At 36.6% G+C, this 20583-nt stretch overlaps 1 protein-coding gene across 4 annotated transcripts in view; it reads right to left on the reverse strand.

Moving 5' to 3' along the window:
* Positions 1 to 7650: 7650 nt before the first annotated feature.
* LOC101136823 (alcohol dehydrogenase 1C) overlaps positions 7651 to 20583 on the reverse strand; it is a 46561-nt gene continuing 33628 nt past the window's right edge. For 2 of the 4 annotated variants that reach the window (XM_031010303.3, XM_004040174.5), the window contains exons 2-9: positions 18915 to 19016; positions 18166 to 18304; positions 16328 to 16415; positions 16011 to 16230; positions 13939 to 14199; positions 11702 to 11837; positions 10707 to 10845; positions 7651 to 7934 (exon numbers count right to left, since the gene is read on the reverse strand). In XM_031010303.3, coding sequence (XP_030866163.1) covers positions 7910 to 7934; positions 10707 to 10845; positions 11702 to 11837; positions 13939 to 14199; positions 16011 to 16230; positions 16328 to 16415; positions 18166 to 18304 — 1008 coding nt within the window. In that variant the 5' untranslated portion in view covers positions 18915 to 19016 and the 3' untranslated portion in view covers positions 7651 to 7909. The remainder of the gene's footprint in view (positions 7935 to 10706; positions 10846 to 11701; positions 11838 to 13938; positions 14200 to 16010; positions 16231 to 16327; positions 16416 to 18165; positions 18305 to 18914; positions 19017 to 20583) is intronic. The other 2 variants (XM_031010304.3, XM_031010302.3) reach the window with 1 other exon arrangement.

The raw sequence follows: 20583 nt of genomic DNA on the forward strand, positions 1-20583 counted from the left end.
AGATATCATTTTTTGTCAATCATACATGTTGAAAATATTTTTTCTTGTCTATTATTTTCTTTCATAGTTTATTTGTTTATACCAAAATTTGAAAATTTTATCCATGCTCAGAATTTGATTTGAAATACTTTTATGAAATTATTGAAATCAACTTCCCACTTTGTTTTTATATATCATGAGAAGTCAAAGAATCAAAGCAATATATTCTCACAACCATACACATTTTCTCCCCATCCTCTTCAGCCTTGTGTCTATCATCCTGTTTCAGCACTTATAAAGTCACTTCTGTGGAATACTTGATTACAGACCTAGCCAATAATTTCTATGCTGGAATACATATTTATATATAAATACAATCCCTTAACTATGTAAATTATCTGCCCTATAGTACAAATTCCTTTACATAATATTCTTGAAAGTCTTAAATAGAAGCATGCCAATCAAATTTCTTTAATAACTTTTTAAAGAATGTCAATCACATTCTTTAATAATTTATAGGAACTTGACATTGAGAGCATCCTCATGAATTCTATTGTCATGTTGTGTACCGTGGACTGAAGGATCGTGTTCCACCAAAATTCATGTGTTGAAGTCTAATCCCCAGTGTGATTGTATTTGGAGGTGGGGCTTTTAGGCGATGATTTCACTCTCTTGAATGGGGTTAGTGCCATTATAAGAGAGACACAAGGTGATAATTCATTCAGTCATGTGAGGATACAGAGGGAAGGTGGCTGTCTACAGGCCAGGAAGTTGCCCTTCACCAGGCACCAGTTCTGTTGGCCCCTTGGTCTTGTACTCCCCAGCCTCCATAACTGTGAGAAATAAATGTTTGTTGTTTAAGCCGCCCAGTCTGTTATGTTTGGTATAGCAGCCCAAGCTTATTGAACATGATGATAGACGGAATTCTAAGCTGACTCCCAAGATTCCAGCTCCCTGGTGTACATGCCTTGTATGATCCCTTATGCTTACATGTGGATGGAACCTTTGAATATGATGGGACAGCCACTCCCTGAATTAGGTTGTGTTACAGAGCAAGTGCTGATGGAATAGTCATGTGTGTGATCATCTGACATTATAGGAGACTCTGTTGTGTTAGACTTGAGGGGTTTTGGAGTCAGGAGTTTGGGAGCATGAGAGGATGTGCGGAGGCAACCATGCTGAGATTGTTCCCTGGTCAACAGCCAGCAAGAAACTGGAAGCCTCAGTCCCACAGCCACTAGGAACTGAATTCTGGGACCAGCAATGTGAGCCAGAAAGAGGGCCTCAAGCTCCAAAAAGGAACACAGGCCAGCCTATACCATTGAGACTGCAATTGGAGCAACTAGTTCAGCTGTTTCCAGATTTTTGACTTGCAGAAACCATGAGATAATAAATGGTGTTCATTCAAGCCAATAATTGTGTGGTAATTTGTTACTCAGAAATAGAAAACTAATATACACATGAATAAATGTTTTATATAATTAATCACTTTCAACTCTGGTTATTTTTTCAAGTACGTTTTCAAAAAATTTAGGGTAAACTTTTATGTGTAATTAAGGGAGATGTTTAGAAACGGATCTCTTCCAGGAAAGCCTTCAGAAAGAAGAGAGAATTTGGACAACCTTTTTCATGATTTAAAAATACTGGTGAGTAGAGATGGCAGTGTCACTTGGGATAAGATTTTCACTTGTAGGAAGGCATGGGAGAAACTGACAAGATAATGTAACTTACTAAAAGTGTTTAAAAATAAAAAATTCAGCTTCAAATAGAAAAAAATTATAGAATAGAGATAAGATTTAGCATAATTTATGAAAGATTATGATGTAAGAATTGAAACATAGTATAACATAATTTTAAAAGTTCTATATACTGGCTAAATGATAAAATTGCTTTTATTTCTGCTTCTGATATTCACATAAGGAGTTTTAAGTGGAGGGTTTAGCCAACAATTTTTGTAGTTATGAAAAAGTAGCAAAGAGACTGTAAGGACTCCATTATTAATTGAGGTCAGAGATTCTTGCCCCACAAAAATGACTAAGAGTTGGCCCTAGAACAACTGTACCTCCCATTATTTTCTTTTCTTATTTTTTTATTTTTATTTTTTTGAGATGGAGTCTCGCTTTGTCACCAGGCCAGAGTGCAGTGGTGCAATCTTGGCTCCCTGTAACCTCTGCCTCCTGGGTTCAAGTGATTCTTCTGCCTCAGCTTTCCGAGTAGCTGGGACTATAGGCGAGTGCCACCACTCCCAGCTAATTTTTGTATTTTTTTAGTAGAGGCGTGGTTTCACCATGTTGGCCTGGATGGTCTTCATCTCTTGACCTTGTGATCCGCCTGCCTCGGCCTCCCAAAGTGCTGGGATTACAGGCATGCACCTCCCATTCTGAACGGGAGGTAGACTTTGCATAAACAACTGCATTTGAAAATCCTAGAGGGCCTTCAAACTCATCAAGTCCATTTCCCAAACTTTACCATTGTGATGGTTTGAATATTTGTGTCCTTCAAATCTCAATTTGAAATTTACTTGCCATTGTAATAGTATTAAGAGGTGCCATTCCTAAAGAAGGTAGTAGGCTAGCCAGGCCCAGTGGTTCACGCCTGTAATCCCAGGACTTTGGGAGGCTGAGATGGGCAGATCACTTGAAGTCAGGAGTTCGAGACCAGCCTGGGCAACATAGTGAAACTCTGTCTCTACCAAAAAATACAAAAATTAGCCGGGTGTGGTGATGGAATCCTGTAATCACAGCTACTCAGGAGGTTGAGGTAGGAGAATCAGTTGAACCTGGGAGGCAAAGGTTGCAGTGAGCCAAGATCATGCCATGCACTCCAGCCTGGGTGACAGAGTGAGACACTGTCTCATAATACATACATACACACATACATACAAAGTAGGGCATAAGGCTCTGCCATTATGGGTGAGGTTAACTACATTACAAAAAGGTAGATTTAGCTTTTTCTTGCTCTGTCTCACTCTCTCACCTTCTACCATGTGATGATCTAGCAAGAAGGCCTTCAACAGATGTTGGCACCTTGATATTGAACTTCCCAGCCTTCAGAACTGTGAGCCAATACATTTCTCTGTTCATTATAAATCACCCAGTCTCAGGTATTCTGTTATAGCAGCAGAAAATGGACTAAGACAACCAGCTTCCCCACAAATACCTGATACTGTCTTTAGATCCTAAGTTGGTAAATTTGGACAACCTTTGGACAACCACATCAAGTTGTTAGGCTGACGCTTTGGAATTAGCTGTCTTCCTCTTCCTTTTTTCCCACACTCTCTTGATATTGATGACATGTCACTGATACATTCTAAGAATGTCTCATTTATCTGGTTCCCTGCTTTTCCTTTGTCACTACTTGAAACAGAATCCATTCTGTCTTGTTCACAGCTAAAACCTCCTCATTCTCTCCGTTCTTCTCCTCACCTCTAATACACCCTCCTCAAGGCCAAAAGAATGAGTTTAATATGCCAATCTGATCATATCATCAATCTTCTCCAAAAAGTTTTAACAGAGTTCTTGTTCTTAGAGGGTAAAATCTAAACTTCTTGTAAGGAATCCAGGAATCATTGTTACTTGGCCATAGACCTTTCCCATTGTGAAGTTTACAGGCCATTAATTTTAAGTTCTTGTAATTCCTTAACATGCTCTGCTGTTTCCTGCTGAACCCTTGGTCTTGGATGCCCTCCTCTAGTTTTGCTTCCATCAAACTCCTCCTTATTCTTTAAATTTAGGCATAAATATTTGCATTAGGTACCAATCAATAGAATGGAACTTTCAGGTTAAAAGAGAAAATTGCCATTTTCTCTTTTTGGTATTCATTTTGGATCTAATACTTATCCCTGCCCTGCCTCATTCTTCCTTTTGCTCAGAACTATTGTGAGAGATGGAGAGCAGACAGCTCAGAGAACCACAAACCTCTTTGACTCTCAGAAGTCAACTAGCACATTTTGAATGTCCTCTGTCTTTAAATGTCCCTGAAGAAGGAGAAGATACCAAATGTAAAATAAATGGTATTTGACTGCTCCAAATTATTTCTGCTATTCATTACATTTTGAAGATTTTGGAAAGATTAAATCAAAAGCCTTAGAATTTCCTTCCATTAATGAAATAATTTATTCTGGCTTTTGTTTTTCTTCCAGTTTCCTGAGGTTTTAAGTAAGGTTCAAAATAAGTATTTAGTCTCGAAGTTATGTCTGAGCTCTTTTCTTCCACCTACCCTAAAACATGGTATCATCTAAGTGATGTTTATTATTTAAATTTACAATAACCTAAAAATGTTTCAATACTGTAGCTATAATTTAACTTCCACTTATAAGTGAATACATGTGGTATTTGGTTTTCTGTTCGTTTGTTAGTTTGCTGAGGATAATGGCCTCCAGCTCCATCCATGTTCCTGTAAAGGACATGATCTCTTCCTTTTTTTATGGCTGCATAGTATTTCCTGGTGTATATGTAGCACATTTTCTTTATCCAGTTGGCCATTGATGGGCATTTATGTTGATTCCATGTCTTTGCTATTGGGAATAGTGCTGCAATAAACATAAGCATGCATGTGTCTTTATGGCAGAACAATTTATATTTCTCTGGGTTTATACCCAGTAATGAAATTGCTGGGTCAAATGGTAGTTCCGTTTTTAGCTCTTTGAGGAATTGCCACATTGCTTTCCACAATGGTTGAACTAATTTAAACTCCTACCAACAGTGTATAAGTATATCCTTTTCTTTGCAACCTTGTCAGACCTAGCCATTCTGACTGGTATGAGATGGGAACTAAATGATGAGAACATATGGACACAAAGAGGGGAACAATGGACACTGGAGCCTCTGTGAGGGTGAAGCATGGGAGGGAGAGGAACAGAAAAAAGAACTATCGGATACTAGACCTAGTACCTGGGTGATAAAATAATCTGTACAACTGCCTATGACATGAGTTTACCTACATAACTAACCTACACATGTACCCCTGAATCTATAATAAATTAAAAAATAAAAATAGAAAAACCAAAGAAACAAACGAAAAACTCAAAAACTGTAGTTATATCTCCTTAAGGCAATTAGATATCTTCCAAAACACAGTACATTATTGGTTTCTGAGTGAGTAGTAGTCTTTAAATATATTTCCATAAGAGTTATCTGTTGATCTCTCTGACCTGCTTTCACTGATAACTACGGAGTTATTTGCTGAAGTGTCAAATACCTCAAAGAGCAAGCCTGGAAACAATGGAAACCAGATATTTTTATCTCTCTGGTTATCTTTGTTTATTAGTTTTATTGGTAAGGTGTTAAGCAACCTGTGGGTTCTATGGTGATTGTGATAGTGCCGTGCAGGTGATCTGGACCGTGAGATCTAAGTAAAAGAAATGAGCAAACCAAGTTAATATATGTAAACATCCATCTCATCAAAACAGTGTTTGGTACCAGCTCCACTTTTACTTTTGTCCCACCAATTTTTCTTTCTCTTTTTATCCAATGGACCACTTCCTGAATGTTGCTAGATATTTGATAGGCAAATAGAATTTAATGTACTTTAATAAAATAGTTACTTTACCAGTTTCAAGGAACACCTAACTAGAGGTTATTTGTGTAATAAACATTTGGTTACAGAAATGAATAGTCAGGTGTCTAAGCATGTGTTTATCAGATATAGATTTGCTCTCACTATACTTCAACATATGAGCAATTTTCTAATAATTCTCTTGGGATGACTTTCTTTCTAATCCCAGGGCAGCATGTATGATTTATAAAGTAGAAAAAAGTTAATTCAGAGTTTTGTTTGTATGCCCTTTCTGGAGGTGTTAAGTCAGTGCACCTCACACAGTTATTAATTAAACCATCAACATAAACTTTTCTCTTTTTAAAGTTTGAAAAGTTTCTTTATTTTGACAAAGCCTTTGGCTGCTGGCTAAAATGAGTGCAAACTATGTACATTCACAGAGTTACATTATGGAGGGGGTGATCAGCATATATAGAAGTCCTTGATTCTAGAGTCAAAATTTGCTGGAAGTCACCCAGATCATGTGCACCACTTTGGGTCCACCAGGACACAAGCCACTCTGGGGTTCCACGTTTATGTTTTGATTTTGACTTGCCTTTTTAGACCCACCATTGTCAATGTAACTAGGAGCCAATGCATGGTGCAGAAGGCTCCCACGTGCCACTCTCACCCCATGGAGGACTGTGCCACTCTATAACAACACTGGCAGTGCCCACCTAATGCCCCCAACTCTACCTTCTCCCCCAGCCTGGGAGGAAAGAGGGTGGGAGCTGGATGTCAGCCTCTGTGTCACTGGCAGGATTTGATGACCCTGTTGTGGGGTGGGCATGTAGAACTGCTTCTTGTTTTTCTGGATCTCACACCATCAGCATCAGTGTAAAAGCCACAGAGCACCCAGCAACAGGTGGTATCCCATGATGTTATCTTAGGGAGATGCTGAAAAGTGTCTTGACCCTGAGTATCTCCTTCAGCATTTTTGACCAAACAATCACATGTTCTCTACATTTAGGATGCCTTTCCCAGTTGGCAAAACTCTTTCATTAATATCATCACATTTAGCCTCGGTAAAGCTGTAAGGGGCTGGTTGAGTACTTTTTTCAAAACAAAGGATGAACAAGCTCAGAGAGATTGAGTGACTTACTGAAGGTCACACAGTAAATGATAGACTATTTTACTTTATGTCTAGGGTCTTCCACAATATGAAATAGATTGTATGTATTGCAACAAGTAGCATTTTTGGAAACAGCTGTAACTCCTTTACCAGGAATCATATTTGCATGTCACATTTAGAGATAAAGCTCAAAATGCAAATCTTCCCCGAGAGTGGAAAAGCATTAACAAATGGCCACCACAGGCCTTTACCTATTCAAAATATTAAACAAATTCTAGGATCATAGACAATGTAAGACATGGTAGTTAACAGGAAAGTTCCAGATTAAAAACAATTTTGCACAAATATACATTTGTGTGTGTGTGTCTACTTGGAAAACACATTGCTTTAGGTGTTTTTGCCATTTTAGTTACCAATTCGACACTCTGTGTTCACAGCATTTGCCACCCAATATCTACATATAAAGCCACCATAATACTTTAAATTACTTTATACTTCATTTTCAGTCAATTGGAATCATAAACTAAGACTGTTTAGCTAATGAAGCACTTTCATGAGCAAAAATTACAGATTTTTTGAACATGATTCTGGGAATAGTTCAGTTTTCACATTTAGTGTCTGAACCTAAGTTTGTCACATGAAGCACAAAACCCGCTTTTATTTTTAAAAATCAATTATATTTTCACTGTAAACAAATAGCATAAAAGCAATAAAAACACTTCCCTTCATTGTATGAAAATGTGTGGCATTTTATTTGAGTTACTAATTAAAATCCTGGATTTAGAACTTCTGGATCTTCTTCACTTATAAATTTGAGTCTATTCTTTACCATACTGTAGTTTTTACCCTAGGGATTTGGTACATTTTATTTAAAAAAGGAAAATGCAGACAGTGAAAATTGAGATAGAGTTAGAAGACTTCAAGCACCATAGCCCAGCATGTGTATACTCAGGACAAGTGAAGGGTCCCCTCCACTGGATTCAATGACTGAAAATTATGAAGATATCAAAAATGTAAGAAGTCATAGGAAATATTTTTCCTCAATGGCAAAGATGGCACACAAGTTGAATGGTTAAGAAGGAAGGTTTATTGGCTTCAATTCCCCAGTTGATGTTCAACACTTTATTTAGTTCTCATTTGGATTTTAAACATTTGCTTGACAAATAATTTCCCATCAATTTCCATTTCTTTGGAAAGCTCCCACGTGTAATTTATTTTTAACATCTCTGAAGAGCAGAATTATGATATTTCCTAGCTGTTGCTCCAGATCATGTAGGGTAGAGGAGGCTGAAAACTGCTACAAGGGAAGGCATCTGTATTGTTTCAAAACGTCAGGACGGTACGGATACTGCAATAGGAAAGAAGAGACATTGTGTTAACATTTAGACAACACACATGCTTCCATGTGATAGTCCAAGGAGCATTTGAGGTGACTTAGTGAAAATCTGTCTGTGTTCTCAGCCACTCCATTCCCATCCCTATGCATTTGGGTCAAGTCAAGTGAAGGGAAGTTCATGTTTTTTGGTTTTCTCTTGTGTTTTCTTCAATCTTAAGCTCACTCAAAACCTCCTGAGTATGCCTGTCATTTAGACTTCAGATCTACATTAGCATCTTCAAAAAATCATTTTGGCGTGCCCACGTTCCTGGTATAATAAGGAATATAAAATAACAATAGATAATAACATGCAATAAGTTTTTGCTATTTGTCACATGCTTCATGCATTTTTTTCACTTAAATCTCAACCTAAACAATGACGATAGGAAGTTGGTTTCCATATTATTTCCATTTAGAGATTACAAAAACTGAGACTTAGAAAGATTTGTAATTTGCTCTGGTCGCACATCTAGTATAGGGTGTTGGGATTCAAACCCAAATACAAATTTGCACAAATTATATAATGATAGATACCTTGCCTGAAAGAACTGATAATTTAATAAAGTTAGGACCATGCTGGAGGTTTAATAGACCTTTGATACAGAGATGTTTAATGATTCTTAGAAGTAGAGAATAAAGTTGATTTGTATTAATTCTAAGCTACTTCATTCTTGTGAAGATTAGAAATGTAACATTTACACTAGAATTAATGCCCTTTCTATAAACCAACTTTTGATGAACACTTTTAAGAAAAGATGATATTTGCGACTGAGAATTTTATATATAGTGTGTGTGTGGTGTGTGTATATATATACACAGATAAGAAAAATATATGCACATAATTTAGAGAATACAGGACAGAAGAAGCCGCTAAAAAAAATCTGTACTCTTACAACCTCGGAGTAATCATGGTCAATGTTTTCTTGAATTCTATCAGCTTTTTCTAGACACAGATACACTTTCTATTGTCCTTTTTGAAAATTTAGGATCATCTTATAAATACAATTTATATGATTTATTTTATGAGTTTAAAATTACATTTTAAGAATTTGCCAATGAAGTCTTTTTCATTTCTAACAGTTGCTTGGAATTTATTAAATCATATTCTTAATGTTGGACTTTTTGAATGTTTCTAAATATTGATATTACTGATAGTAAATAAACATGCTTAAACACATATGTATGTTTGAGTTGATTATTTCTATAGAATAGATTTCTAGAAATGGTATTGCTGGAACAAAGCATCTAGGTTTTTTTTGGAGGTTTCTGATACAAATTACCAAATTGCTTTCCCAAAAGGATGTATCAATTACTATGAAAGTATATGAAAGCGTCCAAGTCACCTTACTCTTACCAATATTGATATCACAATTTTTATTCTTTGCTTATTGATAAGATTTTATTTACATATGCGTATTACTATATGACATTCTTGTAAAGTGAATTTAGGCATGCTTCATGCCTTCTTTTGTTGCTCAATAGTGTCCTCTGGTTTTGGTCATCTTTATTTGCCATCATCTTATCAATTCTATGATGATGTCAATGATAATAATAATGACAATGATAATTAACCTTTGATGAATACTGTTTTCCATATATATATATATATATATATATATATATACACTCTTGAGGGGCGGTGTGGTTTAATAGAAAGTGAATAGATTTGCTAATAACAAGATCTTCCTTCGAATTCTGGCTCTCCTTCCTACCACCTGATGATTTTGACCAAGTCATGCCTTCTCTGCTTCTTAGTTTTCTCTTCTCTAAGATAATGAGATTGAGACTGACACTGAGCGTTGTTTGGGAATCACATGAGAAAATGCATGTAAGACACTTAGTAGAACAGCTGGTGCTCTGTGGGTGCTAGTGTCTTTCCTTCCTCAAGAATATTTGTCGGATAAAGTATCTAGATGATAGTTTTGTGAGTTTCAAAGAAACACTATTTGAAGTTGAAAACCTCATGAAAATAAGTGTGGGATAGCAGAAAAATCTCAGACTCTGGAGCTAGAAGGCAGAGACTAGATATAACTGCCTGTTTCCAGTTATGTCTCATATAAATGCAAGTGACAAAGTTCATTATATTAGGTGATTGTAAGTGTAAGTGTTAGAGGTAGGAAATAGAATTGGCTTATTTTTCTAAGACTTGGAGAAAATGTAAGACAAATATTTAAAATAGGGTTTAGTATCCTTCTCTTTTACAACAACTTTTCTTAGTAAATTTTTTTTTCTAAACTGCAAAGAAAAGAAAAGAAAAAGGAAAATCTAGTAATATCTACTTAGAAATCAATCCCAATGTAGTTCCACCTACTCCCATAATGAATATGCTGAGGATGTCCTGAAAATAATTTTAATATACAGTCATTAGATGTCACACTTACTTATATGACAGGCAGAGGTGTCAGTGATTCCATGTTATAATTCTGGTTTTTTAAACTTGTTTTGGAGGGAGATGGGGGCCAAAGTGAGTGTTCTCTTTTAAAGAAGGCTGAATGACTCTGATCATTCAGTTATGCTATAATCAACATAATTTGCCTTCAGCAGAATAGGAAATGCAAAGCAACTGTTTTTAGCTTCTCACAGTATTACCTTACATGTGCCCCATGCAAAGATTGAACTGGCAATGGAAAACCAAGGCACTGTAATTTTTTCTCATCCTTCCACCTTTTCATTCTCTGCTAGACAACCCCCCCGCCCCGCTACTGTAGAATACAAAGCAAAACAAAAAAACAACTTAAAATCTACCTCTTTCCAGAGCGAAGCAGGTCAAATCCTTCATTTATTTTTTCAAAAGGTAAAACATTTGTTATTAATGCATCCAGTGAAAACTTCTTAGCCATAAAGTCAGCCACAAGTTTGGGGACAGATTCTTTACTCTTAAAGCCTGAAAAGAAGAAAATATCATTGATAGATTCAACCAGGGTAAGTAGGAGAATTGAAGAGAAGATTTTCCAAATAAATGAAAGTTTAGAAAAAGTGCTGCATTCCAGACTGCTATAACTGAGGATAATAAGAGATAGAGTACTTCAATATGCTTTTACAGTGCTTTGACAAAAAAAGTCACAGATAAACAAGGGTCCTTAGTTATTCTCTCTCTCACAGAGAAATTATAGTACAGATGTTATGCCCAAGGTTAAGGAGCAAATTTATTAGTTGTCTAGATTTTTGTGTAGATATGATTTATTGTTATATATTTCCATGGCCTACTAGAAATTTCCTTGCCTTACGCAGTCACAAGTACAAAAAGAGGTGGAGATGAAAGTCCTGGTTAATAGTGACATCAGAAAAGTCTATCTTGGGGCTGGGCATGATGGCTCACGCCTGTAATCCCAGCACGAGCACGTTGGGAGGCCGAGGCAGGCAGATCATTTGAGGTCAGGAGTTCGAGACCACCTTGGCCAGCATAGTGAACCCTCATCTCTACCCAAAAAAATTAGCTGGGCACAGTGGTGCATGCCTGTAATCCCAGCTACTCTGGAGGTTGAGATAGGAGAATCACTTGAACCTGTGAGGTGGAGGTTGCAGTGAGTCAAGATTGCGCCACTGCACTCTACCTTGTGTGACAGAGCAAGACTTCATCTCCAAAAAAAAAAGAAAAGTTCTGCATTATTGGAGACTATAGAAAAGAAATTTTAATTTATTTTTAATTTCATTGCTTTTCAAAAACTTGCCTTGTCACTCATAAAAGGAGAGAAATTCTTAGGTTAATGAGAATTTGGCTCTGAAGCCTAACTACATACCTCCAAAAATAGCTCCTTTCCACGTGCGTCCAGTCAGTAGCAGCATAGGGTTTATTGAGAGGTTCTGGGAATCAGGAGGTACCCCTACAATGACACTTGTGCCACATGCCTCATGACAACATAACAAGGAAGCCATCTGGAATAAAGTAAACATTTAGTATCCTTAACGTGGAGTGGCATAGTTCATACTCATAATGCACAATATCACGTAATAGGCTTAGCTGGATTGTGAGTGTGTAGAGGGAAGAGATCATGTCTTTTGCTCCTTCATTCCCCCTTTCTTTGCATAGGATAATGCTGTGGATGTAGGAAATGCCCAGAAAATGGTTTTTGAATGAAAGCATGGACGAATAAATTTGTGTGCCCTTAGTTCTTCCTAATAAAGGAATAAACAGGCAAACATCTTTACAAACATATATAAAGTCCTGTTCCTTGTACAAGTGTACATCATTCTTAGGCAATGTGTGAGTTGGTTCCTTTTTCATTGATTTATTACATAGGTATTTTGAACCCAATACTTTGAATCAGATATTTTGATGATGAACAAGATAAATGAGTATATCACCAAAATTAGTCTCTTGTCCACTTGATAGCCTCCCTTTTTAACAGATTCCTATGTCCATTTCTCAAGTGGACATGTTTTAAACATTGTTTTTACCTCCCCAAATGTATATTGGTTTTACATTAAATTACACTAATTTTTGGGAACCTCAAAAGACAGTTCAGAAAATCTTTTCCAGTCAGCTTTTGGAACATGTTCTGTAGTTAGAAAATGGTTTAGGATCCCTCTAGGTATATAATGATTAGTTCTTTGATTTTGGATTCTGATCTTTGGGAGACTGACATCCTCAGAACATGTGGCTGTCAGACATTTGGTGTCTTGAGATAATGTACACTCCAGTTCCACATGAGAAAATGGAGGAAGATATAGAAAAAGAGCATAAGGAGAAAAGCTATAGCCCTGGAAAAAATTGGATTCTCTTGATACTTTATTCCTCTGTGGTATTTGTCCCAGGTCAAGGCTGCTGGAAACTTTGATCTCAGGGTGCTGCTCCCTGTTACCCACACTGCTGGACCTTCTAGAAAACCTCAGCAATGGAAACTTTTTTGTTTCTGGAGACTTTTTCAGTAGGAGTCTAGATAATTCTGGATAGGTAAAATATAGCTAGAGATATGTTTCCCGTTGCCTTTGATATTTGTAACTGTTTGAAAGTAATATCATGTAATAATTCAAAGATGACATAAGCACTGCAAGATTGGAAATAGTATTTCATATCAATAATGCCAACTGAGGCTCAGCATGGTTGCTCATGTCTGTACTCAGCACTTTCGGAGGCTGAGGTAGGAAACTCACTTAAGCCCAGGAGGTTAAGGCTGCAGTGAGCCATAATCATATCACTGCATTCCAGCCTGGTGACAGAGTGAGACCCTGTCTCAAAAATAAATAAATAAATAAATAAATAAATAAATAAATAAATAAATAAATAAAATAAAATAAAAAAGGGGGCAGCTGACATTTATTGGAAGCTAACCACATGATGGGTTGTATTGCACAAAGTATTTTACATGCATTGTCTCATGCGTTTCATAAACAATGCCATGAGATATGTAGCTCTTAACTTTTGCGGGTGGTAAAATCTGTTGACTTTATTTAAAGCATTCAGTCCAAGTAGTACTGGGTACTAGTTTTGTGTCAGGCACTGTCCAGTTGCTGTGATAAAATATAGCAATGTATTAAAGCAGTCACTTTCCTTAGGGCATATTTTCTGTTAATAAAATAATAGATTGTCTAAAATTGCTCATTTATTTTGACTGAAGAATACTATGTCAAAAAGTTTGGAATTCATTAAGAGCATACATAAAATTGTTAAAATGTTTTTGTTAAGAATGTAAAAGAAAAATAAAACTTTTTAATTTGAGAAAATGATTTGTATTATTTATATATAAGTTTGCATTTTAAACTAAAAATTAATAAAGCATATTTGTAGTGGCTGTGTTAAGAAAAACAAGCCCTTTTTCTTTTCTCGAGGAAATATGACTTGAGACAGGTTTGCTTAGCTGATCAAATGGAAGACTTCTCATAACAATAAATGAAACAAGCCAGGTAACAAAAAGATGATGGGAAATTTCCATTCATCATTAAAAATATCCTTTATACATAATACGTATATTCTACTGCCTAAATGCATCCTCCAGGTTGCAGAGGCAGAAATTTCAGGGCATGTCATGGATCATACCATGGTGTCAAGCCGACCGATGACTTCAAACGAAAAATCCACACCTCCATCAGTCATTTCCTTTAGCACCTCCTGAATGGGTTTCTTGTAGTCTTGAGGATTGATGCATTCAGTGGCACCCAACTCTTTAGCCTTTGCAAATTTGTCCTTGTTGATGTCCACAGCAATGATTCTGGCTGCTCCAGCTGCTTTACAGCCCATAACAACAGATAGGCCGACCCCTCCCAGGCCAAACACAGCACAGGTAGACCCTGGGGTGACCTATGTTTTCAGAAAATGCAAAAATGAATTAAATAATGTTTGTTAGAAATTGCTTAAGCTTTATAAACTGCCATGTCTTGTGTGTTATCAAGAACTACTCAGACTCTTCTGTCCAATCTGTTATCGAAACCTGTTTTGGCTTGAAATGCTTCATGTTTAAATTCAAGGGGTTGAATTAGTTGAGTAGTTCTGAAACTGCTGCATATTAGATTCATCTGGGGAGCTTTAAAAACATCCCACAGTCCAGGTCATAGCCCATGCCAATTAAAAGAGAATCTCTGAAGGTGGAACTAAGTCCTCAAGGGACTCCAATGGGTCAGGCTGGGAACCAGGGGACTGGATGATCTTTGAGATCCAGATGACAGTGATTACAATCTTGTAGGGACTCTCAATTGCTGAAATCGCTTGATAGCCAGCTTCAGTATCTCATACATACACCAAGGCAATATTCGGAAAATAAAATAAGTGGAAAAGGCTACTCCAGGAGACTGAAAAATATTCCACTTTAACTCTCAATAATTAACTCCTTTCTTCATTTTTGTTCAGTAGTCGTGACCAGTATATCCCTCCTTTAAAAAATACACTTGTGAACAACACAGCAATGAAACATTAGTCTATATTTTAATAATAAATAAAATCTGTTGTTATGAGTATCCTCAGCTTCTGTTCTTGGGTAGGCTCACTTAGACTACCCATTAAAATAGATGAGGCAATTGAACAAGGGAGTAAGTGCTAAAGTCACCAAAATTTGGAAAAGATGTCCTCTAAATTGTGTAAATTGGCTAGCGGTTATTTACTATACCTAGTCTCCCATAGTCAGCCTTCGTTTTGGGTAACATGCTGTTCCTGTTCCAAATAATCTCATTCTTATATTCCCTTAAGGGTGTCTATTTCACTCATTCATTCACCAAGTGTTATTCAATACTATGGGGGACAACACCACTTTCTACCTTACTTAGAAAAATACAAGGCTTGTTTGTGACTGTGGTTTAAAAGTGCTAATAATTATGGATTGTGATTTGAGATTCAGCAGGAGATTTGTAAAAGATATTTTAGTCTTAGTGCTCGTATTAAGCAGAAGTGAGATTTTGGGCAAATATCTTTATATCTCTCGATCTAGGTTTCAGAAAATAAAGCATACTACTAGATTTTCAGTCTACTCAGATGAGGAGCCTTTAAAGAATTTCTGCTTGAAATTTACCACTTCTGAATATATATGTGTGTTCATGCCAGGGGAGTTAGTTTTAGCAGTGAAATCCCATAATGAGTGAATTATGCATCACTGAGTCTTTATTACTTTCCGTCTAAGAATCCACAGAGTGGGTGAGCCTTGGTTTGGAGGTGCATCAGGTAAGGTTTTGGACTCTACTGTTGATCCTAATTCTGGGAGTAGAGGATCCACAGACTAGATGGTCCTCAAGGGCAAACGCTTCATTTCATTTACTTTTGCTGTCAGAGCTTAGCAGAACCTATGGTGCCTGAGGTATGTATAGGTGCTCTCTAATTGTTGATTGAATTACAACATGAATTAGTTCACAGATCTAAAATTTCATGATCCCATAAACAGCAAATTCAGAAGAAAAATTATTGAAAATGACATCTTTACATTTTCTTAACTCAACAAGTTTTTATCTGCAATAAATTGGTGAAATTTCTAGCCTGTGCTCTTAGTTCTTTCTGGGTCATTTTTCTACTCTTAATCGACACTTCAAATCTACAAAAATAATTTCTGATTCTTGCAAGAAATTGCTTCCCTTTTGGTTCCTGACAGTCTGCGTGTAACCGGTTTTATCATCCATTGTCATTTCTACCTTGGCAACTTTGACTGCAGACCCATAACCAGTCGAAAATCCACAGCCAATGAGGCAGACTTTCTCCAGGGGCGAGGCTGCATCAATTTTGGCTACTGCATTCTCATCCACCACTGTGTACTGGGAGAAGGTGCTGACGCCGACGAAGTGGTGGATGGGCTTCCCGCTGCAGGTGAACCTCCTGGTGCCATCCTGCAGGGTCCCCCGAGGATTGCCTAGACTGGGTAGTGCAATACAAAGACACACAAAGGCATGAGACAGGACCATAACTAATGTGCAAACTCAAAGTCTGTGCAAAGAAAGCATCAGAAACTTACTCATTTTTCAAGCAGTAGTTGCTTTCTGGGTTTTTACAAATTCTGCATTTTCCACACTGAGGAGTAAAGAGCGGGATGACTTTATCACCTGGAGAGGAATAAAACAAATTCTTCTTAAATTTCTATGCAGGAATTAATAGAGCAAAAACTTAACGCTCACATGTATAGATTAGAATTATGTGTCTGAAAAGTTTCTAAGAAATAGGGTCTAGTCACAACTATGTCATTTGTCATTGCCTGCCAAGGCCTTGTTTTTTAGTTTGGGTTTATAAGTGCCTGAAGAATCCTAAAGAGAAAATGCAAGTGTGGGAAACAAGATGGATTAAAAAAATTCCAACAACTGTGTTAATAAAATTTTACGCAGTGCACTAATTTATCCTGGAGGCTTTGCAGATATAATTTATGTATCCTTATCTAATTAAATCTTAACTAAATATTTTTGCTGTAAGTATATATATAAATTTTAGTTGGAAGTAGCCTATTTAAGTCCCAGTAGATGTTGGGAAGATCTGGTATTTTGTAAGAATTTGATTTACAACAAAAATGAGATTTTTGACATAGGTCTTGGCTTTTCAAAGAGACTAGGTTTATCTTTATTATAAAATGAATGTTTTCAAAAAGATCTTAGTTCTTTTTTGAGGAAAACTAACAAAAATAGGACAAAGAAGAATTACAGAAATTCGTCTGAAAATTTCTACCTTCCACAACAAGTTAGACACTTTCTTTTAGGATAAGAATTGACTTTCAAGTGTTTTTAGCTGGTAATTTGTGAATTATCTATTTTTACTGTTATGGTGGAAGGAGGAGGGGTGAGAAATAAGGCAGTCATTTTGATATTAATTTTTTTCTGAGTAAAGGAAATAGTAAGAGCTAAAACTCAAATTGGATAGTTTATTTTATTATTTTCTTTTCACAGTCTAAATTAGTACTTGGTAAGTGGACAGGTCGAATCCATTGGCTAAAGTGATTCTTTAAAGACAAATTTTATTTTTAATCGCCTATGCTATCTATTTCACAAGACCCAGAAAAATGATTGGTGCATAACATTTTATGGGTAAAGTTCATATGAAAACGATGGTATGGAAATGTCCTAGTTATTCATCCTTAATTAATATAGTAATATTTATATTAATACATAATAAGATTAGGTAAAATAAATATTGAAGATAAAATAATTGGTAATCCATAATCAGTCACATTTAAGCATGGCCAAAGGTAATAAGGCAGACATTGTTGATGGTGGATGGCTCCTGCTATGTTTCTTTCATTTTCTTTCACCTAGTCAGTTTCATTGATTCCATGCTCAGGAAGAGAGACCATGTTGGAAGAGGAAATCGGTGAAGGAGCTGCATAGGTCACCTAAGGAAAGGTCATGTTTATTCAGCCGTAACCATGCAGCCTCCATTTTGTGAACTCAGCACAGAACAGTGTCCATACTTATGTTTTTTTTTCTCCCCTCCCATTTATAGTTTTTTGGGCACTTACAGAAGACAGTGTTCAGCTAACACTAACGTGGAAGTTACTAGATTATGAATTCCACACTGGTAGGCACTGTGTCTCTTTTGATCCTCATATATCTCCAGGCTCTAACCTAGTGCCTGGCATCTAGTAGATAGTACATAATGGTTGAAGGGTAGAATACATGCATGCCTACCTGACTGAAGTCATACATGCTTGAGTCAGGCAAGCAGAGAGGGAAGGAGGAAACCCCTGAAGTCCCAGCTGCCCTGTGACCTTGTGCAAGTCCTTTCGTCTTTCATTGCCTCGGTTTCCTCATCCAGGCTGACTAATCTTGTGATGGTGAATCAAGGCATGTTCCCTGAGTGTGAATCCTGTACCTGGTTTGACTGTAGTCACCCCTTCTCCAACACTTTCCACGATGCCGGCTGCCTCATGGCCTAAAATCACAGGAAGGGGGGTCACCAGGTTGCCACTAACCACATGCTCATCTGAACGACAGATTCCTGCAGCCACCATCTACAGAATAAAGAGAAGATGTTTAGATTCAGAAAAGATTATGACTGTCAGATTGACTTAACAAACCCAATTTTCTAAAATTGTTATTCAAAAATATTCTCAAGGGTTTTGCTGATAATCCCTACTATTCCCAAATATGAAAGATTCAGTTTATCTCCAAGGTTATCCAGTCTAAAACCTTCCTCTGTCTTTTTCCCTTGAATTTAACAATTTAGAATAATCTGTGAGATAATTGATCCTAAAATTTTTGTCTTGTATAATATAGAAGAATGCATAGTTAAAAGAAAAAGAAGTAGAAATTGCAAATTAACATCAAGAAAATATCTAATGCAAATTGATTGTGAACTCTTGATATATATCCCTTTGCATTTTTTTCTGTACAAACCTATAAATTCTTTTGTATTTCACTGGAGTTATCCTTCATGTACTGTTTGCCCACTTTAAAAAAATTTAACAATTTATATTTATACTTTCCTTGACAACAAATGTAATTTTATTTTCTGGATAATTATATAAAAAATACCTCTAGCGGATTTTGGATGTTTCTATTTTTAATATTTTCTGAATTCTTTAAACTTAAAATTAAATACAAATGGAAAAAGTATTTCACCTTAATGCGAACTTCATGAGCCTTAGGAGGTGCAACCTCTACCTCCTCAATGGAAAAGGGTTTCTTTAACTCCCATAGCACAGCTGCTTTGCATTTGATTACCTAGAACATCAGACAGAGAGATGGTACCAGTGTTTTCCCAAGCTTGCAGTCAGAAATTGTGTCTTTTCATGTTTGTACATGCAACATTGAGTCCCATGTCTGGCACCTAACAAGTGTTGCATAGAAATGAAGTCCTCTGGTTTATAAAGAGAATAAGAGTATGTTTTTAAAAAGCAATAACATAAGGAAAGATAAACAGAGTTAAGTACAATAAGGCACTTAGATAAAATGGAATATATTCATTTAGGTTATTCTTTTTTATTTTATTTTATTTATTTTTCAATGTTTTTTTAATTATACTTTAAGTTTTAGGGTACATGTGCACATTGTGCAGGTTAGTTACATATGTATACATGTGCCATGCTGGTGCGCTGCACCCACTAACTCGTCATCTAGCATTAGGTATATCTCCCAGTGCTATCCCTCCCCCCTCCCCCCACCCCACAGCAGTCCCCAGAGTGTGATATTCCCCTTCCTGTGTCCATGTGATCTCATTGTTCAATTCCCACCTATGAGTGAGAATATGCGGTGTTTGGTTTTTTGTTCTTGCAATAGTTTACTGAGAATGATGATTTCCAATTTCATCCATGTCCCTACAAAGGACATGAACTCATCATTTTTTATGGCTGCATAGTATTCCATGGTGTATATGTGCCACATTTTCTTAATCCAGTCTATCATTGTTGGACATTTGGGTTGGTTCCAAGTCTTTGCTATTGTGAATAATGCCGCAATAAACATACGTGTGCATGTGTCTTTATAGCAGCATGATTTATAGTCCTTTGGGTATATACCCAGTAATGGGATGGCTGGGTCAAATGGTATTTCCAGTTCTAGATCCCTGAGGAATCGCCACACTGACTTCCACAATGGTTGAACTAGTTTACAGTCCCACCAACAGTGTAAAAGTGTTCCTATTTCTCCACATCCTCTCCAGCACCTGTTGTTTCCTGACTTTTCAATGATTGCCATTCTAACTGGTGTGAGATGGTATCTCATTGTGATTTTGATTTGCATTTCTCTGATGGCCAGTGATGATGAGCATTTTTTCATGTGTTTTTTGGCTGCATAAATGTCTTCTTTTGAGAAGTGTCTGTTCATGTCCTTCGCCCACTTTTTGATGGGGTTGTTTTTTTCTTGTAAATTTGTTTGACTTCATTGTAGATTCTGGATATTAGCCCTTTGTCAGATGAGTAGGTTGCGAAAATTTTCTCCCATTTTGTAGGTTGCCTGTTCACTCTGATGGTAGTTTCTTTTGCTGTGCAGAAGCTCTTTCATTTAATTAGATCCCATTTGTCAATTTTGGCTTTTGTTGCCATTGCTTTTGGTGTTTTAGACATGAAGTCCTTGCCCATGCCTATGTCCTGAATGGTAATGCCTAGGTTTTCTTCTAGGGTTTTTATGGTTTGAGGTCTAACGTTTAAGTCTTTAATCCATCTTGAATTGATTTTTGTATAAGGTGTAAGGAAGGGATCCAGTTTCAGCTTTCTACATATGGCTAGCCAGTTTTCCCAGCACCATTTATTCTTTTGATTTTTTTTCTCCAAAGACGTTTAATCCTGATATT

This window comes from Gorilla gorilla, chromosome 3 (assembly GCF_029281585.2).
Source record: "Gorilla gorilla gorilla isolate KB3781 chromosome 3, NHGRI_mGorGor1-v2.1_pri, whole genome shotgun sequence".
Lineage (NCBI taxonomy): Eukaryota > Metazoa > Chordata > Mammalia > Primates > Hominidae > Gorilla > Gorilla gorilla.